This window comes from Loxodonta africana, chromosome 6 (assembly GCF_030014295.1).
Source record: "Loxodonta africana isolate mLoxAfr1 chromosome 6, mLoxAfr1.hap2, whole genome shotgun sequence".
Classification (NCBI taxonomy): Eukaryota; Metazoa; Chordata; class Mammalia; order Proboscidea; family Elephantidae; genus Loxodonta; species Loxodonta africana.
The window spans coordinates 45699157-45713449 of NC_087347.1; the positions used below are offsets into that span (position 1 = coordinate 45699157).

Consider the following 14293-nt stretch of genomic DNA (forward strand, 5'->3'; position numbering starts at 1 on the left):
CATTTCTCCTACGAAAACCCTTCCACATTTAATCCTATTTTGGTATCTGCTTCTTGGAGAACCTGAACTAACACAATGAGAAATAAACTTCCATCTTGTTTACGGCCACTTGAGGTTTTTCCGTCAGTCACAAGTGAACTAAATCTTAAATACTACACATTGGTATCAGGGATAACCGGGAAGTCAGCATTCATTGTTTTTATATCCAAAGATCTAAAACTACTTTCTGGAACATACTCATATGTAAGGAAAGTAGTTACTCATGATTTTAGAGTTGTGTACTCTTTCAGGAATTTCACTTCCCCCGGAAAAATAATGTACAACCTCCCACTGCCACAAACTTTTATATATAATTTAATGGGGTCAGCAGATCTATGGAAGCCTACTGGTATTCATGCATAACAGGTTAAGAATCCATTTCTTAGATAACATTTATCGTGAAAGTTTTCCTAGGGTAGTATTTGCAGGGCTAATTTCTCCATTCTTCTTTTTCTTTCATTTTAGGAGATTTCTCTGCTCTCTTTTTATAATAAGCATGATTAGTCCTTGAAGAAAGAGTGTCATTATAGTGACTCTTGATTCTAAAAGACACTTAATTAAGCCCTTTTAATAGCCATTACTTTAATTCCCATTGCTAGCTTCCCCATTTTACATGATCTATTCAGTGCCAAAACAAAGATTAGAAATAACTTGGTTCTGATGGCCACAATTGTAAACTGCCTACAAAACTAAGCTGTAGGACTTTTCAAAACCCTATAATAGTAGGAATCATGTCTTGGTGTGGCTCTAAAAACATATTTGAAATATCACCTTTACAAAATAGCACATCAGATCTGTATGCACACACACATGCACATACACACTCAGAGCAAAGAAAAGGATACGCTTCTTCCTCAGGTATGGTAACAGCATTGTTTCAGGGTCAGCATTCTTTTCTATCACCTTTACCAGAAGGAAAAAAAAAAAAAAGTTACGCAGACTAGATTCAGAGGGCTAGTGTGACATTCACATTGGCAAGCTTATGCTAATTTGAGACAAGGGTACATGAGTGAATTCCTCTGCTCACGTTTGCAACTTGGTTTAACGTTTACAGAACACCTGTAGTTTACAGATCTCTTTTCTTACATGTGCAGTCTGAACCTGTGAGCATCACCAGCACTTTGCCACTGTCCTTGGTCCTGAACAATCACTGTTCTCCAGGCAGCAGGGAAACTTGTGACACCTGTCCAGCTTCTCCCAGAAACTCCGGAGCAGGTGAAGGAAAAGGTATTAGTACAACAGAAGGGAGGTGGGGGGAGAGAGATTGCTGGAGTAGAATAACCTCTTGCTGGAGTAGAATAACCTCGGAAAAACTGATATAGTTAAAAAAAAAAAAAGATTTGTTTATAAAGTTCAAACCATTACAGTTTCCAAGAAAGGGATCATAACCAACCATGACCCCAAAATCAAATAACCAAAGGTACAGAAAAAACGTGTATTCCGAGTACAAGCAAGGTCACACTTACGCAAGTTTGTGTGGACACCCAAGAGCACAGCACTAGAGCAGCAGCACCTGAGAGGCGGCATGATAGAAATGTCACGATTGGCTGTGATTTCCAAAGTGATTGTGTTTTCTTGTTTTTGGTTAAAAATTTGGGATTTCTTTTACACCCACAGAACAAAGAGAAGCATGATCTGCTTCACAATTTCAAAAGCTGAATCCATATTTCATCCTGTTATAGTAATTTTCCCTTCTGGGAAGTCGGCGGGGGGGCGGATACAAGCTTATTCTATGACTGTCTCCTCCCTCAATCCTAAGTGGCAAATGCCAGTTACCAGGGATCCATCTGTGCCCTAGAGGAGACTGAAGTGTAGTAAGAGAGATGTGACTGTATGTGTGTATGTATACTATAAAAAATATATATATATATTTTTTATAATACAAGGAAAAATGGCGAGTGCCCTCTAGGCATCCCCGACTCAATGGGCCTTCACATGGAATCCTTTACTTTATCCCCCAAACTTACTCCTTCCCTTCTTTTCCCTAACTTGGTTAACAGCCTTACCATCTACTAGGTCACATAAGCTTAAAAACTGACTTATTTGCAACTTCTTTCTTACTTTCAGTCCACCACAGTGTCACCATGTCCTGCCACTTACATTTCCAAAATGATTCTCTAAACACCCTTCATTTCTATTGTCACTGATCAGAGGAACTTTATTATCTCTTGTCTGAGCTATTATCCTCGCTGTCTAACAGGTCTCCCTGCCCTCACTCTCAGTACCCTCAGTAACACCCTCCCCACCACCACCAGAGTGATCTTCAATATCCAAGTCTCATCATCTCACGTGGCTGCCTAAATATTCAACACTTGCTCCTGGCTGGCAAGCTGCCATCCTGTGAATTCCCGAGTCACGTGTTAAAATAAAATCCCTATGGAATCAGGATTTCTGGGAGAGGGAACCAGAAGATATAAACTTCTAATGAGCTCAATGAGTGAGTCTTACTCAAATTAATATTCAAGAATGCCTGGCATACAAGAAGAAACTCAAATTCTTGGCATAGCCTACGAGGGCTCTTTGACCAACTGTCCAATCACCTCCTGCAACTTGACCCATGTATCCTGAATGCCAGTCACATGGGAGAACTGGCAGGTCCCAGCAGTGTGTGGGCTTTTATCCTTCACTACTTCTACACGCAAGGAGCCCCAGTTATGCAATGGTTAAGCCCTCGGCTGCTAACTGAAAGGCTGGTGGTTCAAACCCACCCAGCGGCTCTGTAGGAGGAAGCTCTGGCAATCTGCTCCCATAAAGATTACAGCCTAGAAAACCCTATGGGGCAGTTCTACTCTGTCATATAGGGTTGCTATGAGTTGGAACTGACTTGAAGGCACCTAACGACAACAACAACATTTACATACAGGGCTCCATGTGCCCTGAAAGTCCTTCCTCTGTTCTCTACTTGGCAGAATTTTGTATGTTATTCAACACCCTGCTCAAATGTTCTTTCCTGTGAGGAGTGTTTCCTCCTAATCTGTCCTTCCTCCCTCCCTGCTCCAAGTAACCACATTCCTCTGTGTTCCCACAGCTGTTGCCACATCTCTTTTTTACCCTGCCCCGTAATTATTTGTGTATGTATAAGTCTCTCCTGATCCTGAGAGAAACCACCGTCTTTGATTCGTTTTTGTGTCAAGCGCTGAGGTAAGTGCTGGGGATAGATCTCAGGGACACATTAAATGTTAGTGAACTAAGTGGATGACTTGAACATGATATGTACCATCTGCTATGAGAGCATCAAGGAGGGAGGGATGATTTCTCGCCGGTCAAGACTGGCATCTGAACAGAGGAAAAGAAAGAAAAACTGGGATATTATCAGTGGCAGAAACTGTTGATTGTCTATTCCAGCGTGTATTCTTCCTTTCTTCCTTCTTGCCACCTGGAATGGGGATGTAATGTCGTCAGCTCCAGCAGCTATTGTAGAACATGAGGTAACATGTGAAGAGCAGCAGAGGAAAAACAGAGTAGAAACCTGGGTCCCAGATGACATCGTGAAATTTCTACACTAGCCCCGCAATATCTAAGCCCAGATATCCTTCCTGGAAAGAAAAAAACCTTGTGTCTTGTTTTAACCACTGTTAGTTTGGATTTTATGCCATTTGAAGCTGAAACTGATCCTAGTTAATACAGGAGTGCAGCTTTAACGGGGAGACAGCATCTGGGGAGCCTAAAGTGAAGAATGGCATTGCAGACTTGAGGGACAGCTACATATTTTGAGAAGGAATAAATGGAAGGCAGCATACTTGTTTGTTTGGGTATTTGTTCCAAGAAGTGCTTCAGGAGGTTGGAGTCGGACTCAAAGTGCCACTGGCCTGAAATGTGTATATTTTTCTTGATTTGGTGAGTGACATATTTGAAGGGCAGTGACAGCAGAGTCGTTCCTGATGTAAAACAGGGAGGTAGGACTAAGACGGTGGCTGGGGGCGGAGCGGGGATGGTTTGGAGGGATGATGGCATTTCTCAGGTTAGGGTTCTTGCATGTACCTGTCTCAGGACAGCCTTGGGTGTTGCAAGTATAGGAGTCTGGCCCTTTACATCTCCCCCAGACCTTAATCAAAACCAAACCAAACCCATCGCCAGCTGAGTTGATTCTGTCTCATGGTGACCCCATGGATGCAGAGAAATGCACACCACAGGGTTTTCAAGGCTGTAACCTTTTGGAAGGAGATCACCAGTCCTTTCTTCCGATGCATGTTTGAACTGCCAACCTTTTGGTTAGTAGTCAAGCACCTAATCATTTGTGTCACCCAGGGACTACCGACCCTTCCCAGTCCTTGGGGAGATTTAAATTCCATATCGTACAAGGTTGAGAAACTACTTTCTTCTGTGCAGGTGACAGTGCCTGTCCTACAGTAGAGGCAGAGAAAAGAGAAAGAAAGGAGACACAGAGGAGAGAGAAAGGGGGTGAAAGAATGGAAATGAAGGAAGGGAGAGAGGGAGGTGTGAAAGGACGAGGCTGAGAGGGAGGGACAGGGAAGAAAGAGGTGCATATCATGGGCAATGGTTAGTGGGGAAGAGCAACAACCTCAGAGCAGAGACAGAGGCCTGAGGCGAGAGTCAGTGAGGACGCTGCTGCCTGAGCTTCAGGTGCTTTAAAGTTCATTTTCATTTATGGTTCTTTCTTCCTAAGGGGCTTTTGCTCCTTCCGCTTTTCTCTGAGTCACTGCAGCCATCCCAGCAGCCCAGTGCCTCACCTCTGCAAACCAAGGGCCCCAGGAAATGCCAGCCAATGGACTCCTTCTTCCAGACTTCTACACTAATACCAAGAACTTATGTTTTGCTAAATGACTAATCCTTGATGACTGATTCACGGCCCCCTTGATACCTCTAAGCAGGTTCTGGTTCTATACATGCAGTGGAGTATTTTCCAGCCCTACTAAAAACCATCATTTGTACATATTGAAGATTTACTGTGTGCCAGGTATCCTGCTAAGCACTCTTCATGGAATTTAATCTTCACCCCAATGCCACGGGAGAAAAGGACATTGTTATCAGTTCCATTTTGCAGAGGGGAAAACTGAAGTTTGGAGATATAAAGAAACTTTCCCAAGGCCCCAGAGCTGCCGAGTGGCAGAGCAAATAGCGCAGGATAAATCCTGCCTGATGGGCTCCAAACCCCCAGCATTAACCTCTCCTCTTCGCTGCCTCATGGAACGGGTGCTTCAGGTCCTGTGTGAAGGTCAGAGAGTGGCGCCCATGTTTTACTTTACTTATGGGCTCCTCCTCCCTCAACATCCATGCTAAGTGGGTCACCTGTTCTTCTGGGGACCCCAGGCAGAATAAGATTTTACAAATGTCTTTGCAACTAAGTCCCTTCCCAACTTGCACTGCCCTTGGCTCCAGATGGCCTTTGAACTGCCCAATGACACCTTTCGGTAACCTGAGGGGATTCGCAAAAAGTACAGACCAGAGGTGAGTCAGGTCACCTAAAGGCTCCCAGTTGGCTTTTCAGCTTCCTATGTGAAAGCAAATTTTTAATCCTAGACACCATGTTTTGACTACAAGACCCCTCTTCCCTGATGCTCTCTCTCACACTTTCATCAACAGCCCCTCACCCTCTGAACCACTAACTTTCTTTTAATTCTATCCATGTAGCGAATTGAAGTATTGAATGAAGCACACACTTCATAGAATTTGGAAGAGAGAGGAAGGAAAGAGAAAGGGTAATGTGAATCCTTTTAATGGGATAATTGCACAAACTAAATCAACATTTCCAGAGTGAACCTTCCAAGGGAGCACAGGTCATTTGGCTTTTGGATCAAACAGGCCCATAGATAAGAACTGGCTTATCTACTTTTACCTGATGAAATTTAAACATCAATTAGTCACAAACTGCCATTAGCCACTAAAAATCCTGCTGTAATTTGTTTGGCATGAGGGGGGAGGCGGGGACAGAAGGAGAAGACTCAAAACACCAGTTTCCTCATTTAACTAACGCCCTTACCGGGGCCAACTTATACATATTACATTGATATCGAGTTGATTTCAACTCATAGCAGCCCTATAGGACAGAGCAGAACTACCCCAGAGGGTTTCTAGGGAGTGGCTGGTGGATTAGAACTGCTGGCCTTTTGATTAGCAGCCAAGTTCTTAATCACTGGGCCACCAGGGCTCCATGGCCAACAAAACCCTAGTACTCTGGCTGTTCACCATGTCTCCAGCCTGTCCAGCCTCACCAACCCCCTCACTGTCCCCTGAGCACAACGAAATCCCCCTGCCTCAGGACCTTCATACCTGCCATTCCCTCTGCCTCACTTCACCCCATTCACTACTTAAATGTCACTCTCACAGAGAGGCCTTGCAAAAACCTCCATCCCATCTAAAGCAGCAGCCCCTGTCACTCTGTCCACTCACTCTGCTTTATTTTTTAGCCTAGCACTTATCACTGCCTGACATTATACATTTAATTTATATGCTTGTTATCTATTTTGTGTTGTGTGTCCCTGATGCCTGGAAAACTGCCTGGCATAGAGCAGGCCCTCCATAAAAAAACAGACTGAATGTTCATAATCACTATGGAATAAGTGGTAGTATCCCCTGAGAGGTTAGGTTGTCTCAGTATGAGTGAGAACTGGAATTGAATCTTTGCTTGTCTAAATAAAAAAGCCAGTGTTGTGTTTACTCTGCCATTCTGTTCTGCAGAAGAACAAAAAATGAGGTAGCATAAACTATTTCATTCCCTTATTTTATTTCACTCCCATAGCAGCTCTGTGAGGGGATCCTGTTGTTGTTGTTGGGTGCCGATGAGTTGATTCCAACTTATAGCAATACCACGTGACAGAGTAGAAAGGCTCCATATGGTTTTATTAGCTGAAACAGATCACCAGGTCTTTCTCCTGCAGAGCTGCCTCATGGGTTCAAACCACCAACCTTCCTGTTAGCAGGCCAGTGCCTATCTGTTGTGCCACCAGAACTCCTTGAGGGATCCTAATAGCTCCCATTACATATGGAGAACCCAGCAGCAGGAGCAGACAAAGGTTTTGTGGGACCTAGAATGTGTACAATTTCGGGGTATTCTTTGAGAAAAATAAAAAACCACAAATAGAAAATCAGGTACGGGATCTTAGAAGAGGCACTTATTAAGCAAGCTGCCCTGAACTTTAAGCTTCATTAGTCTCCCGGTGGGTCAGCTAAGCAGTCAAAGTGCTGTGGCTGCCCCTTACCCAGAAGCAGTAGTCACAGGTGGCTCCAAAGGCACTGGCCACAGCACTATGCGAAGTCAAGTATTATGGCCCTCGAATGGATTTTTAGCTTTTGTGTGTGTGTGTGTTTTAGGTGAAAGTTTACAGAGCAAGTTAGTTTCTCATTCAACAATTTATACACAAATTGTTTTGTGACATTGGTTGCAGTCCCATGATATTGATATGTCAACGCTCTCGCCTTCTCTACCCAGGGTTCCCCGTTTCCATTTGGCAGTTTTCCTGTCCCTTCCTGCCTTCTCATCTTTGTTTTTGGGCAGGTGTTGCCCGTTTGATCTCATTTACATGACTGAGCTAAGAAGCATGTCCACCACATATGTTATTGTTTGTTTTATACCAAAAAAAAAAACCAAACCTACTGCTGTCAAGTCAATTCAGACTCATAGAGACCCTATAGGACAGAGTAGAACTGCCCCATAGAATTTCTAAGGAGCACCTGGTGGATTCAAACTGCCAACCTTTTGGTTAGCTGCTGTAGCACTTAACCACTATGCCACCAGGGTTTCCACCTATGTAATTTTTGGCTGAAGGGTGAACTTCGGGAGTGACTTCAGTTCTGAGTTAAAGGAGTGTCCGGGAGCCATAGTGTCAGGGTTCCTCCAGTCTCTGTCAGACCAGTAAGTCTTTTTTTTTCTCGTGAATTTGAATTTTGTTCTACATTTTTCTACTGCTCTGTCTGGATCCTCTATTGGGACCCCTGTCAGAGCAGTTGGTGGTGGTAGCCAGGCACCATCTAGTTGTTCTGGGCTCAGGTTGGGGGAGCCTGGGGTACTTGTGGTCCATTAGATCTTTGGACTAATATTTCACTTGTGTCTTTGGTTTTCTTCATTCTCCTTTGCTCAAGACCGGATGGGACCAGAGATACACCTTAGATGGTCGTTTGATCCCAGATGCTACTCATCAAAGTCAGAAGTAGAACATTTTCTTAATGACCTATGTTATACCAATTGACCTAGATGTCCCCCGAGACCATGGTCCCCAATCCACAGCCCAGTAACTCGGCCCCTCAGGGTGTTTGGATGTGTCTATGAAATTTCTATGACTTTGCCTTGGTCACGTTGTGCTGACTTTCCCTATGTGTACTGTCTTTCCCTTCACCAAAGTTAACACTTATCTACTATCTAGTTATGACTTCCCCTCCTACCCTGTCTTCCCTTGTAACCCTCAGATTGCTTTTTCTGTGTGTAAACCTTTTCTTGAACTTTTATAATAGTGGTCTCATGCAGTATTTGTCCTTTTGTGATTGACTTGTTTCACTCAACAAAATGCCCTCCAGATTCATCCATGTTGAGAGATGTGTGGATTTCTCCTGGTTCTTTACCATCACATAGTATTCCATTGTGTGTATGTACCATAGTTAATTTATCCATTCATCTGTTGATGGGCACTTGGGTTGCTTCCATCATTCTGCTATTGTGATAATGCTGCAATGAACATGGGTGTGCATATGTCTATTCATGTGACGGCTCTTCTTTCTCTAGGATATATTCCTACAAGTGATACTGCTGGATCATATGGTATTTCTATTTCTAGCTTTTTAAGGAAGCGCCATATCGTTTTCCATAGGGGTTGTACCATTTTGCATTCCCACCAGCAGTGCATAAGAGTTCCAATCTCCCTGCAACCTCTCCAACATTTGTTATGTTCTGTTTTTTTGATTAGTGCCAGTAATATCCGGATGAGATGGTCTCTTGTTGTAGTTTTGATTTGCACATCTCTACAGGGTGGCTATGAGTCAGAATTGACTCGACGGTAGTGGGTTTGGTTTGTTTTTTTTTTTTTCAATTGGGAAATGATCACGAGCATTTCCTCATGTGTCTGTTAGCCACCTGAATGTCTTCTTTTGTGAAGTATCTGTTCAGACTCTTCACCCATTTTTTTAACTGGATTACTTGTCTTTTTTATTTTTACAGTGTCATAGCATTTTTAAAGATTTCAGAAATTAGATCCATGTCAGATATGTCATAGCTAATTTTTTTTGCCAGTTTGTAGGTTCTCTTTTTACTCTTTTGGTGAAGTCTTTTGATGAGCATAAATGTTTAATTTTTACGAGATCCCAGTTAATCTAGTTTATCTTCTGGTGTATGTGCATTGTTAGTTATGGTTTGCATCTTATTTATGCCTATATTAGGGCCCTAGCACTGTCCTTATTTTTTCTTCCACGATCTTTATAGTTTTTGGTTTTATATTCAGGTCTTTGATCCATTTTGAATTAGTTTTTGTGTCTGTTGTGAGGTATGGGTCCTGTTTCATTTTTTTACAGATGGACATCCAGTTTTGCCAGCACCATTTGTTAAACAGACTGTCTTTCCCCCATTCAATGAACTTTGGGCCTCTATCAAAGATCAGCTGACCCTAGGTGGATGGATTTATGTCTGGGTTCTCAATTTTGTTTCATTGGTCTATATGTCTGTCATTGCACCAGTACCAGGCTGTTTTGACTACTGTGGCTGTACAGCAGGTTCTGAAATCAGGTAGTGTGAAGTCTCCTACTTTGTTCTTCCTCTTCAATAATGCTTTACTTACCTATAGCCTCTTTCCTTTCCATATAAAGTTAATGATTAGTTTTTCCATCTCTTTAAAGAATGCTGTTGGTATTTGGATCCGGATTGCATTCTTTGTGTAGGACTGACATTTTTACAATGTTGAGTCTTCTTATCCATGAGCATGGTATGTTTTTCCATTTATGTAGGTTTCTTTTGGTTTCTCGCAGTAGTGTTTTGTAGTTTGCTTGGTATATAGGTCTTTTACATCCCTGGTTAGATTTATTCCAAAGTATTTTATTACATGCTATTATAAATGGCATTGTTTTACTGATTTCCTTTTTGTAGTTTTCTTTGTTAGTTTATAGGAATCCAACTGATTTTTGTATGTTTATCTTGTATCCTGCCATTCTGCTGAATCTTTGTTAGTTCCCGTATTTTCTTGTGAAATCTTTAGGATTCTCTACTGTATAGAATCATATCCTTTCCAATTAGGATGCCCTTTATTTCTTTTGCTTGTCTTGTTGCTCTAGCTAGGACTTCCAGCACAATGTTAAATAGGAGTAGTGGTAAAGGGCATCCTTGTCTTGTTCCCATTCTCAGGGGGAATGCTTTTAGACTCTCTCCATTAAGAATGATGTAGGCTGTTCGTTTTGTATAGACACCTTTTATTATGTTGATGAATTTTCCTTCTACTTCAATTTTATTGAGAGTTTTTACCAGGAATGGGTGTTGAACTTTATCAAATGCTTTTTCTGCATTGATTGAAATGATCAAATGATTCTTTTCTTTTGTTCTATTTATGTGGTGGATTATGTTGACTGATCTTCTAATGCATACCTGGTATGAATCCCATTTGGTTGTAGTTTTTTTTTTTTTTTTTTTTGTATGATGCTGAATTCTATTGGCTAGAATTTTATTGAATATTTTTGCATCTATATTCAGGAGAGATATTGGTCTGTAATTTTCTTTTTATGTTGGCTTTGCCTAGCTTTGGTATCAGGGTTATGCTGGCTTCACAGAATGAATCTGAGAGTATCCCCTCCTTTTCCACCCTCTTAAATAGTTTGAGTAGTGCTAGTGTGAGCTCTTCTCCGAATGTTAGAATTCTTCAGTGAAGCTATCAGGGCCAGGGCTTTTGTTGTTGTTGTTGGCATTTTTTTTTTTTACCTTTCCAATCTCTTCTCTTGTTATGGGTCTGTTCAGATTTTGTACCTCAATTTTTGTTTAGGTAGGTAGTGTGTTTCTAGAAATTTGTCCATTTCCTCTAGGTTTTCAAATTTGTTGGGGTATATTTTTTCATAGTACTCTGTTATGATCCTTTTTATTTCAGTTGGGTCTGTTGTAACGTCCCCCATCTCATTTCTTATTTGAGTTATTTGCTTCCTCTCTCTTTTGTCAGTTTGGACAATGGTTTGTTGATTTTCTTGGTCTTTTCAAAAACGAACTTTTGGTCTTGTTGATTCTTTCTATTGTTTTTCTGCTCTCAATTTCATTTATTCTGCTCTGATCTTTACTATTTCCTCCCTTTTGGTGACCGTGGGCTTCTTTTGCTGTTCTCTTTCTATTTGTTCAAGTTGTAGGGCTAATATTTTGATTTTGGCCCCTTCTTCTTTTTTGATGTGTGCATTTATTGCTATAAATTGACTTTTGAACACTGCTTTTGCTGTGTCCTAAAGGTTTTGGTATGATGTGTTTTCATTCTAATTTGATTGTAGGAATTTTTTTTATTCCGTCTTTGATTTCTTCTATTACCCAGTGGTTTTTAAGCAAGGTGTTATTCAGTTTCCAAGTTTTTAATTCTTTTTCCTTGTTCTTCCTGTTATTAATTTCTACTTTCATGGCATTGTGATCAGAGAAGATGCTTTATACTACTTCAATGTTTTGGATTTTACTGAGGGTTGTTTTGTGGCCTAAAATGTGGACTATTCTGGAGAATGTTCCATGTGCATTGGAAAAGAATGTATACTTTGCTGTTGTTGGGTGGGGTGTTCTATATATGTGTATGAGATCAGGTTGATTGACTGTGGTCTTTAGATCTTCTGTATCTTTGCTGAGTTTCTTTCTAGATGTTCTGTCCTTTACCAAGAGTCGTGTGTTAAAGTCTCTTACAATTATTGTGGAACTGTCTATTTCTGTTTTCAGTGCTTAGAAGTTGTTTTATGTATTTTGGAGCCCTGTCATTGGGTGCATAGATATTTATTAAGGTTATGTCTTCATGGTGGATTGTCCCTTTAATTATTGTATAATGTCCTTCCTCATCTTTTACGGTGGATTTTGCCTTAAAGTCTATTTTATCTGAGATTAGTATTGCCACTTCTGCTCTTTTTTGGTTGCTGTTTGCTTATTTTTTTTTCATTTTTTGACTTTTAATGTATTTGTGTATTTGTGTCTCCGGTGTGTCTCTTATAGACAGCATATTGATGGGTTGTGTTTTTTTATCCATTCTGTCACTGCCTCTTTACAGGTATATTTAAGCTGTTTACATTCTGTGTGATTATCAATAGCTGTGAGTTTATTGCTATTGTTTGGTTGTGCTTTTTTTGTGTGTGTGTGTGGTGCTGATGTGTTCTTTGTTCCTCCTACTTTTCTATGCTTAGTTCCTTTTGTTTGTGGAATTTCTTTTTATTTCTTTCATTATTATAGATTTTATGTTTATTGAGTCTTTACGTTTTTCTACTTTCTTATTTTGATGAGCAGGTTTGTTAATTATCTTTCTGGTTACACTGACATTTACACTTATCTTCCTAAATTTAAACCAGTCACTTATTACTTGATATAGCCTTGATTTCCTCTCCATTTGAAAGTTCTACATCTATACCGTTTATTCCCCCCCTTTTATTGTTTCGACACTGTCATCGTTTACAGATTGATTTCTCTGGCTCCCTGTTTTAAATCTTTTAGTTTTGTTTTATTATTGAGAGTTCTTTACATGGTTGGTATCTGGCCGATGCTGTCCTTTGTCCTAACCTCAGGCTGTGTCTGATGTTCTTGGTTCTGTAACTGAAGGACTCCCTTTAATATTTCTTGTAAAATTGATTTGGTTTTTACAAATCCCCTTAATTTCTGTTTACCTGGAAATATTCTAATTTCTCCATTGTGTTTGAAAGAGAGTTTTACAGGATGTATTATTCTTGTTTGGTAGGTTTTTTCTTTCAAGGTTTTATATATGTTGTCCCATTGCCTTCTTGCCTACATAGTATCTGCTGAGTAATCAGAGCTTAGCCTTATTGTTTTCTCTTTGTTACTTCTCTTTTTTCTCAAGCTGCTCTCAGGATTCTTTTTTGTATGTGGTTTTGGCAAGCGTGATTATGATATGTCTTGGTGACTTTGTGTGTCGGGGGGAGATCGATCATATACGGGGTTTGTTGAGCTCCTTGCATGGTCAGCTTTTTGTCTTTCACGGTATTAGGGAAGTTTTCTGGCAGCAGATCTTCAAGAATTTTCTGTGTTTTCCACTTTAGTCCCCTGTTCTTGAACTCTGATCACACAAAAATTTTTGCTCTTGATTGTGTTTCACAGAATAATTAGGTTTCCTTTATTCTTTTCTCTGATTTTTCCTCAAATAAAGTGGTGTTCATGGATTTGTCTTCAGTCTCAGTGATTCTGTCCTCCATTGTTTCAAATTTGCTCCTAAAATCTTCTACTGAGTCATCCATTTCTGAAATTTTGTTGTTTATCTTTTGGATTTCTAGTTGCTATTTTTGTACGATTTCCAAATGTTTATTTACCTTGATGTTTTGTTCTTGCATTATTTTCCTGAATTCTTTTATTGATTTGTCTGTGTTTTCCTTGACTTTGTGTGTTTTCCATGATTTTGTCTATTTTTTTCCTTGGCTTTGTCTGTGTTTTCCTTGATCTCTTTCCTAATCTTTTGGAAAGCCCTAAATATTAATCTTTTGAATTCCACATCAGGTAGTTCCACTGCCTTTTCTTCTACCAGAAGGTCAAATGATTCTATATTTTGGTCACTTGTTGAAGCCATTTTGTCCTGCTTTTTTATATATTTTGATATTGTCTGCTGTCTCAAAACATTCAGGTATTATTTTCTTTATTGATTGATTGTATGTTTATTTTGTCCTGCTTATTTGTTTTGTTTTGGTATGCCTGGGCAGGCAGGCTGGATGTGCTTTGTTGCTTGCTCATCTGTGGGTATGATAGTTCTCACTACCTTGTCCAGCTATGGCTGCTAACCAAAGGGTTGGCAGTTCGAATCCACCAAGCATTCATTAGAAACCCTACGGGGCAGTTCTACGTTGTCCTATGGGGTCACTATGAGTTGGAATCAACTCGATTGCAACGAGTTTGGTTTGGTTTTGTCCAGATGGGCAGGGCAGGTTGCTCAGCTGTGATACGGTGGGGCAGAGCCAGCAGGTAGGGAGGGCAGGGGCCAGGACACTCAGCTGCAAGGCATCTGTACAGGGCCAGCAGGAAGGGAGGGACTTGGGGCTGGGTCGTTCAGCTGTGGTGCAATGGGACCGGCCTACAGGGGGAGGGGCATGGGGCCAGGTTGCTCAGCTGTGGTGCAGAGGGTTGCAGTGGGTGGGGGGGTCACAGGCAGTGATGCTCAGCTTC

General features: G+C 40.9%; 1 protein-coding gene across 1 annotated transcript in view; it reads right to left on the minus strand.

The window, feature by feature from the left end:
- AOX1 (aldehyde oxidase 1) overlaps positions 1-14293 on the minus strand; it is a 90769-nt gene that overhangs the window by 73850 nt on the left and 2626 nt on the right. The window contains 1 exon segment of the mRNA NM_001303261.1: positions 885-942. Within this exon segment, the coding sequence (NP_001290190.1) occupies positions 885-942 (58 nt within the window).